At 37.4% G+C, this 12,500-nt stretch overlaps 1 protein-coding gene across 2 annotated transcripts in view; it reads left to right on the top strand.

Moving 5' to 3' along the window:
* stnB (stoned B) overlaps positions 1 to 5,215 on the top strand; it is a 22,997-nt gene extending 17,782 nt beyond the window's left edge. For both annotated transcript variants that reach the window (XM_068378894.1, XM_068378893.1), the window contains 4 exons: positions 1,079 to 1,247; positions 1,785 to 1,956; positions 3,510 to 3,619; positions 3,835 to 5,215. In XM_068378894.1, coding sequence (XP_068234995.1) covers positions 1,079 to 1,247; positions 1,785 to 1,956; positions 3,510 to 3,619; positions 3,835 to 4,348 — 965 coding nt within the window. In that variant the 3' untranslated portion in view covers positions 4,349 to 5,215. The remainder of the gene's footprint in view (positions 1 to 1,078; positions 1,248 to 1,784; positions 1,957 to 3,509; positions 3,620 to 3,834) is intronic.
* The last annotated feature ends 7,285 nt before the right edge of the window (positions 5,216 to 12,500 follow it).

Genomic DNA, 12,500 nt, shown 5'->3' with positions numbered 1-12,500 from the left:
CTGGTGGTATATCTGTAACCTATTTCTTTAAATATGATTTTAAAAAATGACCTGAACCAGGTATATAAATGATTTATCAAAGTCTTTCAAATTATGAGGCGACCTAGGTTAGGTTAGTTTTCCTTATGTCCCGCCGAAAAATTAACCGGTTTCCCACTTGAGTTTCCAAATAGTATTCATCAAATAGGAACCTCTACCTCTAAAACTATTTAATCAAGATCGAAATTGGAGTCAAAATACTTCGAAGGACATGAAAAACTTCTCCACTACTCAAATATTCGTCTTGACTCTTGAGCAAAATTAAAAATATAACTAAATTTCTGACATTTCCAGTTACGTCCTAAGACTGCCCACCCATGGCGTATCCATCTTTCTTTTCTATCAATCGGATGTCAGGGACTACTCGGATTGATAGACTGGTTAACCATCATATATAAGAACCTACTGCACTTCTACATCACTACACAAGTTTAAAATATACGACCAATGAGAAACAGTAATCTACACGACACATTTTTAACCTACGAGCCAGTTTGGGACTAATTTACCAGACATGTTGATAGAAACATTTGGGAACTATACGACTACATGGCTTTGCTTACCATTGAAACGTCTTTCCCCTGTTTCCTGAAGGATTCGTGTATCCATTATAACAACCGTAAAATACACAACGCAACATCGTCACACTAATTAAAGGAAAACGAGCAAGAAAAATGATGATTGGTTAAACAACTACGAAATGCCGCGGGAACTTGACATTAAAGCTACCGAGTACCGATTGCCACACCCCTAGTGGCAGCTCAACAAACTAATATAGTCATGCTAACCTGCTTTTATGCCTCTAATTCCTAACTTATTTTAGTAGTAGTTTTTTTTTCCTACGCCAATAAAGATTTTTCGTGAAACTGTTATTAACATCATCATATATGTACGTATTCTATATGAATACATACATATGGCTTGTAGTTATGTGTTCAGGATATTTGACCTTGATTTGCCCTCATCTTTCAAAACATTTATCAAATGCTGTCGTTTCAATCCTTTCATTTTATAGTTATATCATGTTCTTCCAATGCAGGGATGCCCAATGTGGATTTGGGTATCAACGACATGAGAAAGCAAGGTCGAGAGGTGGTAGGTCGACATGACATCATTCCAGTTATCACGGAAGAGTGGATTCGACTAGAAGCTACCGAGTTTCATTGTTGCGTCGACAGTGAAGAATTTGATAAGACCCAACATATAAAGTTAGTTTATTACTGAAGTTATAGTTTGTATACCGGTGTGTGTGTATATATATATATATATATATATATATATATATATATATATATATATATATATATATATATATATATATATATATATATATATGTGTGTGTGTGTGTGTGTGTGTGTGTGTGTGTGTGTGTGTGTGTGTATTTTCAAATACACTTATTTATTCATATGTAGGCTTGTGTATATATATATATATATATATATATATATATATATATATATATATATATATATATATATATATATATATATAAACTTCTATGTAAAACTTCATCAGCTTGTTCTCTTGTGGTATTAATTAATTTACGGCAAACGCTTTCTAATTTCCAGTACTTACTCCAGTTTTAGGCCTAGTGTTTTCAAGGAAAAGACTGAAGTTGCTGCAGTGCTGTTTCATTCGATGAGCACAATGTGCTAACTTAGAAGACACTAAGAGTTCCAGGTTTTTAATATTAGCTAGCCTCCAATCTTTCCAGTTTGGAGATTTTGATCTTCTGTCGTTCCAGGTTCAAACCGCCGGACGCCTGTTACATCGAACTAATGAGGTTCCGCGTCAGGCCGCCCAAGAACCGTGAGCTTCCACTTCAGATCAAGACGAAAATCACCATCCAGGGCCGAAGGATCGACATCTTTTGCGATATCCTCGTTCCAGGTTTCTCTGGAAGAAAATTGGGACAGGTAAGTCTGGCAATAAATTGTTATGGTTCTCAGATAAAAAAATAAAAAAAAAGCTTCATCTGGTCTGATTTGACCTGTCAAAAATGGGCTGAGTTGGCATAGGCAATAGGTCGAGTTGGCTATCACAATAGACCGACTTGGCACAGCCGATGGGCCGAGTTTGTTACAGTGAATGGGCCAAGATGTTTATGGGCCGTGTTGGACCTATACCGTCAGTAGTTACTATGTGGGGATACCACAATGTGGTAAAAGGGTATGTGTATCGCCATGATCAGCAAAGCTATATTAGTCAGGGCCACCTATACTATGATGGTTTGTTGTGAGCGATCAGATTAAAGTCTCCAACCGTAACCAATCCTCAATGGCCAGCAAGGTGATGAAAATGGCCAAACCACAGATATGACAAAGGACATGTCTGAGGCCTTTGCCCTTGCAGTGAACTAGAAAGCTGCATTTGTTGTTGTAGTTACTGAAAACGACGTTTAACTTGTAATGTCAGATGTAATAACATACAGTTGTAACTAAGACCTATTGAACTTGGTTTATGCTAAAGAGACAATCAAATGGATACCCAGAAGTATCTCCTGGTTTTCTGTGTTAACACCGGACTAGGAGGCAAAATGTCAAAGGTGTTTTTGCAATAGAATTCTTAACAATTATGCTTGGCAATACATTCATACGGGCCCTGATTTTTTTTAAGGAAAACCAAATATAATTATTATTGAAAAGCTAGATATTACTTTTACATAATTCAGTTAGCACAACTTACCTCATGTGTGGAACCCTCTCTAGGTTATGCAGATTGCTAAATGCAAAGAACATAGAGTTAATCTTAAGAATTGTTGAATATAGTTAAGTTGTAATTTACGTTGTTATTAGGATGTAATAAACGCATAGGCTAATCATAATAGTAATACTATCAGTTTCCAGACCTCCGCCAATGAAGATTCTTAACATTTTACTCAAGTCTACGGTCCAAGCTTTCCCTCTTTCATATGTTGACTGTGAATTAATCAACTGAATAATTAAATCCTGGATCCAGATCACCACAAAAATTTAATCATTTCTAAGTTAGACGATTTCTGACATATCCTGAAATTTTCATCAAAATTCATCCATAAATTTTTGAGTTTGCTGGTGACAAACAAATAGGTGAAAACATCCTCCTTGGCGGAGATAATTACCTCAATGAGGTGCCAGAAACGTTTTTCATTTGTTTGTTTGTTTATTCAGTCTTAGATTTATTTTAATGTTGCAACTGTTCTTAAAATATTTGATTCTAATTGTTAATTACTTCTCTTGTAGTTTCCTTTTTTTCTTTTCCTCAAAGGGTTATTTTCCCTGTTGGAGACCTCGGGCATATAGCATCCTGCCTTTCCAACTGGGGTTGTAGCTTAGCAAGCAATAATAATAATAATAATAATAATAATAATAATAATAATAATAATAATAATAATAATAATAATAATAATAATAATAATAGCAGCAATAGATTCGACATCGACCAACACTGACAATAATGATAATCCTGCCACTTTCTATTCCCAATCCAGGTTCCTTGTGAAGACGTCATGGTCCGGTTCCCTCTCCCGGAATGCTGGATCTACATGTTCAGAGTCGAAAAACACTTCCGGTATGGCTCCGTCAAATCAGCACATCGAAGGTAATTGATGTCGCTCTTGGTAGAACAGTTCAATAATGATTAAATATTTTAAAATACAAAGTACTAGGTAATTGCTACTAATTTTACAGAGACACTTATATTGATAGGGTATGACAATTTCATTGCAATCCTAACCAAGATAGTGGATGAGATTTCATCGCTTAATTTTCCATTAAGAAGATAACATTTTAACGTGAATGTACAACCCCAAACAGGCAAGGCAAGGTCAAGGGCATTGAGAGAATAAAGGGCGCGGTGGAATCTGCCGAGTCTGCGCTGATGGAGGTCACATCGGGTCAGGCGAAGTACGAGCACCAGCACAGATCCATCGTCTGGAGGATGTCCCGCCTCCCGAAAGAAGGTCAGGGAGCCTACACAAACCACACCTTCAGCTGCCGCATGAACCTGACGGCGTACGATCAGATGCCAGAGTCTCTTGACAAGTACTGCTACGTGGAGTTCACGATGCCTGCCACGACCGTCAGCCATTGCGTCATGCGGTCCGTCTCCATAACGAGCGAGGAACCACCCGAGAAGTACGTTCGATATCTAGCTCGCCACGAGTACCGCATCGAGATGGAGTTCTCGTCGGGCAGCGGTCCGTCAGAGTACCTGGCGGCCACTATGAAGACGGCAGAGCAGCAGCAGAAGGAGGAGGCTGAACGCAAACAGCAGGAGCAGCAGCAGCAACAACAGGGCAACGATTCCAGTAGCGACGATTCGTCGTAACGTCTGCCGGGTTGAGGCCGAGTCTGTCTGTCCCAAACAGAGAGGCGACTCCTCCTATTTTACCCCCCTCCTTCCCCACTTTCACTCCTCCTACTCCTCCTCCTCCTCCTTCAGTCTCTTCCTGCGTAGGGGATAATCCAGTCAACAGGTAAATATTTTCTTCATCATTGGTAGAAATGGCAATCTGCTGGATGATGCTTCTGTAGATTCGCGCTAAAGTAAGAGGTTCTAGAAAATGAAATTGGCCTACTCTCTCCTTTTCAAAGGAGAGCAAATAGCATATTATTTTGATTCGTTGGTGCTGTGTTTTAAAATAATAGAAGCATCAATGTGCTTATTATCGAGAGACATAATGGTATAAATATACACCACCTGTTCGGTCTAGTGTGCACATATGAATATAAATATATATACTGTATATAACCACAAGATGTGTGAGTCTGAAGGGAGAAAGAAAAACAGTGTCTCGTAGTGCCTAACTCATATTGTTATGATTCTTCTTCTTATTATTATTTTTGTGCCAAAGACTGTGAAGAAAAAAAGCTGGAAGAAAGTGTGAGAAAAAAATCTAATGGTCAACTTAAACGTGAAATTAAAAGAAGGTAAAGAATAGATATAAATATCTATTTCAAAGACACTCGAGACGTCCCATGCTTAAGAAAAAGAAGGCAGTCAAAAGTGTGTTGTATATTGTAAGGTGTTTCTAGTGAGCAACGACGAAATTAGATAAATGTTGTGAGGTGGGCCTTGTGATCTCGTCGTCCAAGACCCTCCTCCTTCGACACGTACCACAGTGGAACAGTTCCTTGTAGATGTTGTTTGTCAGGTTTAAGTTGGTTCTGAAAGATTCCTCAAGGTCAGTGAAGATGAACAAAATGAAAAACAACAAAATGAAAAATTCAAATGTGTTCGAATAGTGTTAAGCTGTGAAACTTTCATTAAAGAGAATAAGTACTACTACGAAACAATCTTTATCCGCTCAGGTACACTTTGTGAAGAGCCTCCTTGGAAAGCAAGTGATGGGGATCTTTGAGGGATTTTTCAGGAAGTGGCCCCGAACGTGAAATCGGAAGTCATTCCACAATAAGAAAAAAAAAATATATATATATCTTGTTAAATGAAAAGTGAAGTGAATCACTGACCTCGGGATCCAATTCAGCAGTGTAATTGTAATATATCGTTTAAAAGTAGGTTAAAACACGTGCAAGACACATATCTTAATCCTTGGATTCTAAACTAATGTTGTTAACTGCTTCTTTGCTAAAGTAAGCCATCAATAGGTGGAGCATTGAATGACACAAAATACATAGTTGTTACGAATGAGAGGAATCATGTTTTCATTATTATCATAACTATCGCATGCAGTAAGATATTGCATAAAGCAAAGTGATGTCTCAGTTGAAACTCTAGGTTTGATTAAGAATAAACTGATACGGTGAGAAGTGAATGCTGGGCTGCGTGTGCATTGCCCGACCCGAGCCTTTCTCGTTAGACCTACTTTCATTCCAGGGACTTCTTTGTGAATTCTTTGTCCATCGTCTCACGAGCGAGGCAACTCTCCTCTCCTCTTTCGAACACTAAAATAAACTTATTCGTGGCCTCTTTTTCTTCTTCTTCTTCTTAATTTCAATTTCTATGCATGCTTAGGCCTATTACTACCTCTTTTGTGCCTCTCTTTCTATCACTTTCTTTCTCACAGGCTCCTCTCTCAGACGAACATCTCTCCTTGCCGCGAAAAGAAAAAAGAAATCTCCACCATTATCCTCGCTTTCTTGACTTTTTCCTTCTTCTCCTTGAATAATGTTCTTAAGAAATGTTGAACTCCCAATAACCTCTCATCACGTTTCTGCCTCCCTTCCCAGCAGTTCTCACTCACAGTAGGCTATGTTGCATGGTGTATTCTGAGAATAATAATTATAATAATAATAATGATAATAAAAGTGGTTCTATACTTGTATCGTAAAAAAGACTAAAAAAAATTAAGGGAATAATTATATTTTACTCTGCCTTATTCTCTACTATTGCTCCTAGCATTCCTTTACCCTTCTTTATTTTCTCTCCTTCAACCTCACATTGCTTTTTGAAATGGTTCATTACTGCAAAAAAAATAGTTGAAAAAAAAGGACTAAGTGACTGTGTCGATTTATGCTTTTCACTAATGTTGAGACAAGAATAATGTTTCTGTCACTCATTGCCATCTAATATTGAAACTGCAGCTCTGTTTATTGGCCTTTGCCTCAAAATATTAATAAGTAAATAAAAGACTTGATTGTTGGAGGTCTAGAACAGTAATAGTCGAGTGCCAAGCTCTCATCTTACAACTGCAAAATAAAAATTAATCACCTTTCAGAATCTAATGTCTCTTAAAAAGAAAATCTTAGTGGAAGAAAACTTGTGTTCCAGTTAGTGTTGAAGCCATAAATTGGCTTCAAGAATATTGTTAATGTGCAATTTTTTTCCTTTGTATTATTTTGCTAAGGTTTTGAAACATAAAAAGAGATTTTCATTGTTTATGGAATGCACCAGTCTGTGTGTGCCCCATATGCAATGTGTTACCGTTGTTGTAAATAATGAAATGAAGGTTATTACGATAAGAACAATAGATTATTTACGTGTTTTTTGTTGGTTCGTTTGACGTTAAAACTCTTCTGGCGACGTTTTCAGACCAGAAGAACGTATCGCAGCAAAATACCAAAGACGTAGGAAGTACTTAATAATGTTTGTATCGATAATACTAATACTAATAATAATAATGCTAACGATAATAATTTTAAAACTAATGTAATGACTTGGAGGAATTAGAACTTCCTTTGGTGAAACCTCGTGCTACTGTGTTACAGAGATTGGGTTTTCTCCGATTTTTCAAAGGTTTTTGCTCCGGGCTCCCTATTAGTGAAGGTGCCATCAGTGGAAGTAATGATTCCTATCCTCCCCCTTTCTCAAATCTCCCTCTTCTTTTCTTCTTCCTGTTCTTCATCTCACGTTCATCCTTGACAAGCTATGGTTGCCTCCGAAGGATTAGATAGAAACCTTTCTGTAAGTTAGGCCTACGGAACGTTTCTGTCACCACCAAACCGGAATTCATACTTCTCAGACTTTCCTACTAGAAGACCATCTGCTCTTGAACTACTTTCTTCTTTTCATTATCTTGTATAAGTTCATCTTCTTCATCCTTTCTTTTCTCTGATCACAATACCTTAATGCCTTCTACCCTTCTTCTTCTTAACTTCTATCCTTCTTCCTATTCCTCAGAAGGAAGATCATTCAGCAACCGTGTAATCAACCAGAGGATCCCAGACATCTTTGACCAACCAGTGACCCAAAAGGAAAGATTTCAGTCCGGTTGAGAGCACCTTGCTTCCTTGTATGATACTTATAAAGAGTAAAGATCTTGGTCCTTTTCCTTTAGAAGAAAACGGGAAAGGATTTCGGAGCACAGATAGGGAACGAAATTCTTTCCGGTGAGAAAAAATGTCAAAGGAATAGGCCAGACTTTATCGAAATAAGAGGAAATTGCTGAATTTGAAGAGATTGAGACAAAATAAATATATTTATTGTGTAAATACGCATATATATACATAGACATATATCTCTGAGGTGGACCACAAGACCAATCTTGATTGTGAAGTCTAGCCTCGGGTGGAATCTACCACGCAAAAATAAAATTTAAATAGAATCTTTTTTTGGAAAAGGTAAACAAATCCAAGTGTTGCGTTCAAGAGGTCAAGCTATAAGTCTCGTATACAGTAGTTGGGACCACAAAGGGTTACAGGGTGAAATTAGGTCAGTCGATAACATTGCATATATATATATATATATATATATATATATATATATAATATATATATATATATATATATATATATATAATATATATATATATATATATATATATATATGTGTGTGTGTGTGTGTGTGTGTGTGTGTGTGTGTGTGTGTGTGTGTGGCGCGCGCGCATGAGGGCATTTGAGTGTGTGTGTGTGTGTGTGTGTGTGTGTGTGTGTGTGTTTGCGTGCGCATGAGAGCATTTGAGTGTGTGTGTGTATGTGTGTGTGTGTGTGTGTTTGCGTGCGCATGAGGGCATTTGAGTGTGTGTGTGTGTGTGGTCTGCGAATCTTGGCAACTGTTATCCACTGACCTTCCTTTCCCAAGTGCAACCCGTGGCCCTGACTACTCTTATATTTTTTATTTGTCCTTGGGACACGTTTCTTTTCCGTTTTTTCTCCTGTCGCCATAGAGATGTTCGTTTACATACCACAGGACGGAAGATGGTGAGTTTGGTGTTACTCTTGGAGCATGAATCACCGGATTACTGGAAAGTTAAATGATGCCTCTGCTGCGTTTGAGGAGAGAGAGAGGAGAGGAGGAGAGAGAGAGAGGAGAGAGAGAGATAGAGAGAGGAGAGAGAGAGAGAGAGAGAGAGAGAGAGAGAATGACCTTGCAATACTCAAAAACTCTTCAAGTTTACCCCGGAGCAAAATGCTAGACTCACCGAGAGGCCTCTCTTCTTCTTCTTCCGTCTGGCGGTGTGTCAGCGAGACGTGTCCTTAGCAGGGCGACCAGGTTGGGCGAGTGCAATGTCTAGTCATTAGGGTTAAGGGTAGAATTAGAATAAAAACAATGTATATAGTTCAAAGTGTCTTCTTCTTCACAAGCGGTATGTACTGTAACTATCCATTGAATGTCTCCACAATCGTTCTCCCGTGTTCACCGTTTACAAGTTTGTTGTAGAGTCTTTTAAGATATTAAGAAATACTATTTATTTTCCTCGGAAGATTTATTATCATCTCAACGGATGAATTTTGTAAACATCATGTGTACAGTGAAAGTATCTTGTAAGTGTGGTCATTTACACATTGTAAACAAATTCCTATCTTATGTGCAAAAGGGGGCGTGACTATAACACTTCCTCAATTCATTCAATTATAAATACTTCTAAAATGACATCTCTCAGATATTTCCCCTTAGAGTGTCCCATATAGCCTACACCTTCAAGATAAAATAAATGAAAAAAAAGGCAATATCGGGAAAGATGAAATATTCTCGCCATCAGAAAGTATTGCGAAAATCTATAATAATTCCATGTCGAGGTCACTTTTAATTCCTAAAAAATTAGCGTTTTAAGAATAAAGAAGAGTTCTAAACTGAAAATTTCTGTTTGCTGTAGTCTTTGGCCATAGAGCTCGCTGTTAACCCCAATTCCCGTTTTCTTTGACACCAACTTCCATGAACCCATTTTCCTCCTAATCCAGGTCAAACCATAATGATAACTTGATCTCACCTCTTTCTCTATCCGGGCAACTCGCGCTTCTTCCGAAGAGGAGGAATAAGAAGAAGAAAAAGAAGTAGAAGAAGGAGCCGTGTTAGCCCGGGGCGAGACTGCAAGTGATGAGACCAGTAACGATGACGAATGGATGTTCAGACACTGAGGAGAGAATGCAGCGTGATGAGTTGTCGGGAAGGGAGATAGAGTGTGACTGACTCTAAAAGGGTATTTTCCCTACCCCTCTGTGTATCGTAGTTTCGTCCCCCTGAGCGTGTGTGTATTGTATGTAGCCAATAAACAAAAGGGAAAAATAAAAGTGAACTGTTGGACCGACAAGAGATGTAGTCTTTTATTCAATCCTTTTTTCGGGGGGGGGGGGGGAATTATCCTTCTGAAAATCTGAAGGCCAAGATGCTACTATTATCATTATTACTAGCTAAGCTACAACCCTAGTTAGAGAAGAAGTGATACTATAAGGCCAAGGTGCTCCAACAGGGAAAATACCCCAGTGAGGAAAAGAAACAAGGAAATAAAATATTTTATAAACTGTAACAATATCAAAATAAATATTTCATCCTGCTCTTATTTCATGTGATAGGAACTTCCGGATTCCAGTTATAAAACATAAAATCAACTCCCATTAGAAATTTCATATTTTCAAATCATCTGGAAAATATTCTTTATTCAAATTCAAATATCAGTTAAACAAGGGCGTCATTAAGTTTAACTTAGCATCGCATTAGATCACTTTAAGAAATTATACTTCGAAATATTTTTTTTAAATCTGTCCATCAAGGGGGAGGAAAGAAAGCCAAAAAAAAAAAAAAAAAAAAAAAAAAAAAAAAAAAAAATAACGTAGAAAGCTAAAAAGATGATGCAGCTGACTGCAGGAGGTATGTTCGTCCGTTCGTTTAAGATTGCCTTTACTATAGCAAGACACGGGACGCTGATATTTAGTAATGCTCACAGTACTCCACAAGTGCGGTGCATTGACAGTAATGCCCTCTGGTCTGGAAACCAAGAATAGTACGAAATTAATGTCAGAATTGATGATTGAAGGATGGAGTCAGTTGTTTTGTATAAATATAAGTGAATAAACAGCGGATACTGACAGGATAAGAGAAGGAATTTAGTTGTCAGATATATCAAATCCATATCTGTTTTCTTATTCATTATAAGATAAAAATATGAACTGAAACTCTATGATAATATTGGATGGTGGTTCAAATCCCTAAGAAGAGATTATCATTGGCATTTTGTTTTAGGAAAAAATATTAGGTACATTAGAAAGGCCAAGTATGCTGTATAGTGAAATTCTTAGATTAGCACTGATAAATATTCTATAAAATTCTGCTGCCTTTCACAAGGCTTAACCAAGTGAAAGGATTACTCACAAAGCGGGACTTTGTAAATCTTTGTATTAACAACGTGAGTAAAAAGACAATGACTATTATTATTATTATTATTATTATTATTATTATTATTATTATTATTATTATTTTTATTATTATTATTATTATTATTATTATTATTATTATTATTATTATTATTATTATTATTATTACTAGCTGAGCAAAAACCCTAGCTGCAAAAGCAGAATGCTATAAACGCGAGGAAACTACAAGTAAATAACAATCAAAATAAAATAATTTAAGAGCAACATCAAAAATATCTTTCACATATATACTACAAAAACATTAGAAAAAAAAGAGGAAGAGAAATAAGATAGAATAGTATGCCCGGGTGTACCCTCAAGCAAGACTGCTCTACCCCAAGACAGTGAAAGACCATGGTAAAAAGGCTATGAAAATGAACACGTAGCTTCGTTGAAATTTGAAAATTGATCATTCACGACCATTGCACAATCCTCTCTGGTCGAAACTAGGTGATAAAGGGACTTTCCTCTGCCGCTCATGGGCGATCTTTAAACTTTATTAAAACCTAAACCATGTGAAACTAATTCTATCGATTCTCCTGATATCTGAAGCCTTATAAAACATAACACGTTCCCTGGAAGCAATATAAGTGCACAGTGTTAGATGGGGCTATCAATAAAACAATTTTTTTTCTGGGGTTTCATATCGCTACCTGGCCGCCGTCCCCCCCCCCCCCCCCCAAAAAAAAAAAGTGAACTCATCTAAGAATTCATTCCCTAACTCTGAAAAAACTAATTAAAACTTAATTTCGTTTAAATAAAACCAGGCACAAATTAGTCATACCGAATAACGTATTTCCATGAAAGAGACAACAGAGACATGGGTGTCATTTCAGATTTTTCTTTGGTGAAGGTTGGGGACAAGGAGATTAAATGGCTGGAGATGCCCCCGAGCGCATGAAGTGAAATCAGCCGTCTCGGCCAATTGTAGGCAAAAAGGTCGCGACCTGATGGCTGGGAGTTCATTATACGTCCATCATCTGCATCGACATGCTGCAAATTATTCCTGCTCTTGTGTGAAATCGGGCTGGATATCACCGTAGATTTAGTTTTTAAAGAATCTATCCTTTCACAAAAAAATCGTCTTGTGACCTTGAGGTCAAGGTCAAGGTCATTCGTATTGTACAATTTATATTGTCTCATTACCCTCTACATTTCCACCAAATTTAGTTCAACCCGGCCAAGTAGTTTTTTATTTAGTATTTACGAATATGTGGCAGCCTTTTTTTATGTCATGATACCTCAGTAAATGCTTCAGCAAATCGGCTCAGAATTGCGCCTGCACTAGACCATGGTCCAAGGTATCTTCAGCAAAAATGTGAAAGTAATTGATGGAATGGTTCTTGGAATCTCGAGGAGCAATGGTTTTAAATGATTTTTGCTTTGTGCATAGAGGGACGCTGCATGCACCTGCATGATTTTCTTGATTTATACTTGTCCCATATGGATCA

The sequence above is a fragment of the Palaemon carinicauda genome, chromosome 8, assembly GCF_036898095.1.
Source record: "Palaemon carinicauda isolate YSFRI2023 chromosome 8, ASM3689809v2, whole genome shotgun sequence".
NCBI classification, from domain to species: domain Eukaryota; kingdom Metazoa; phylum Arthropoda; class Malacostraca; order Decapoda; family Palaemonidae; genus Palaemon; species Palaemon carinicauda.
This window is presented reverse-complemented; position numbering and strand designations above follow the sequence as displayed.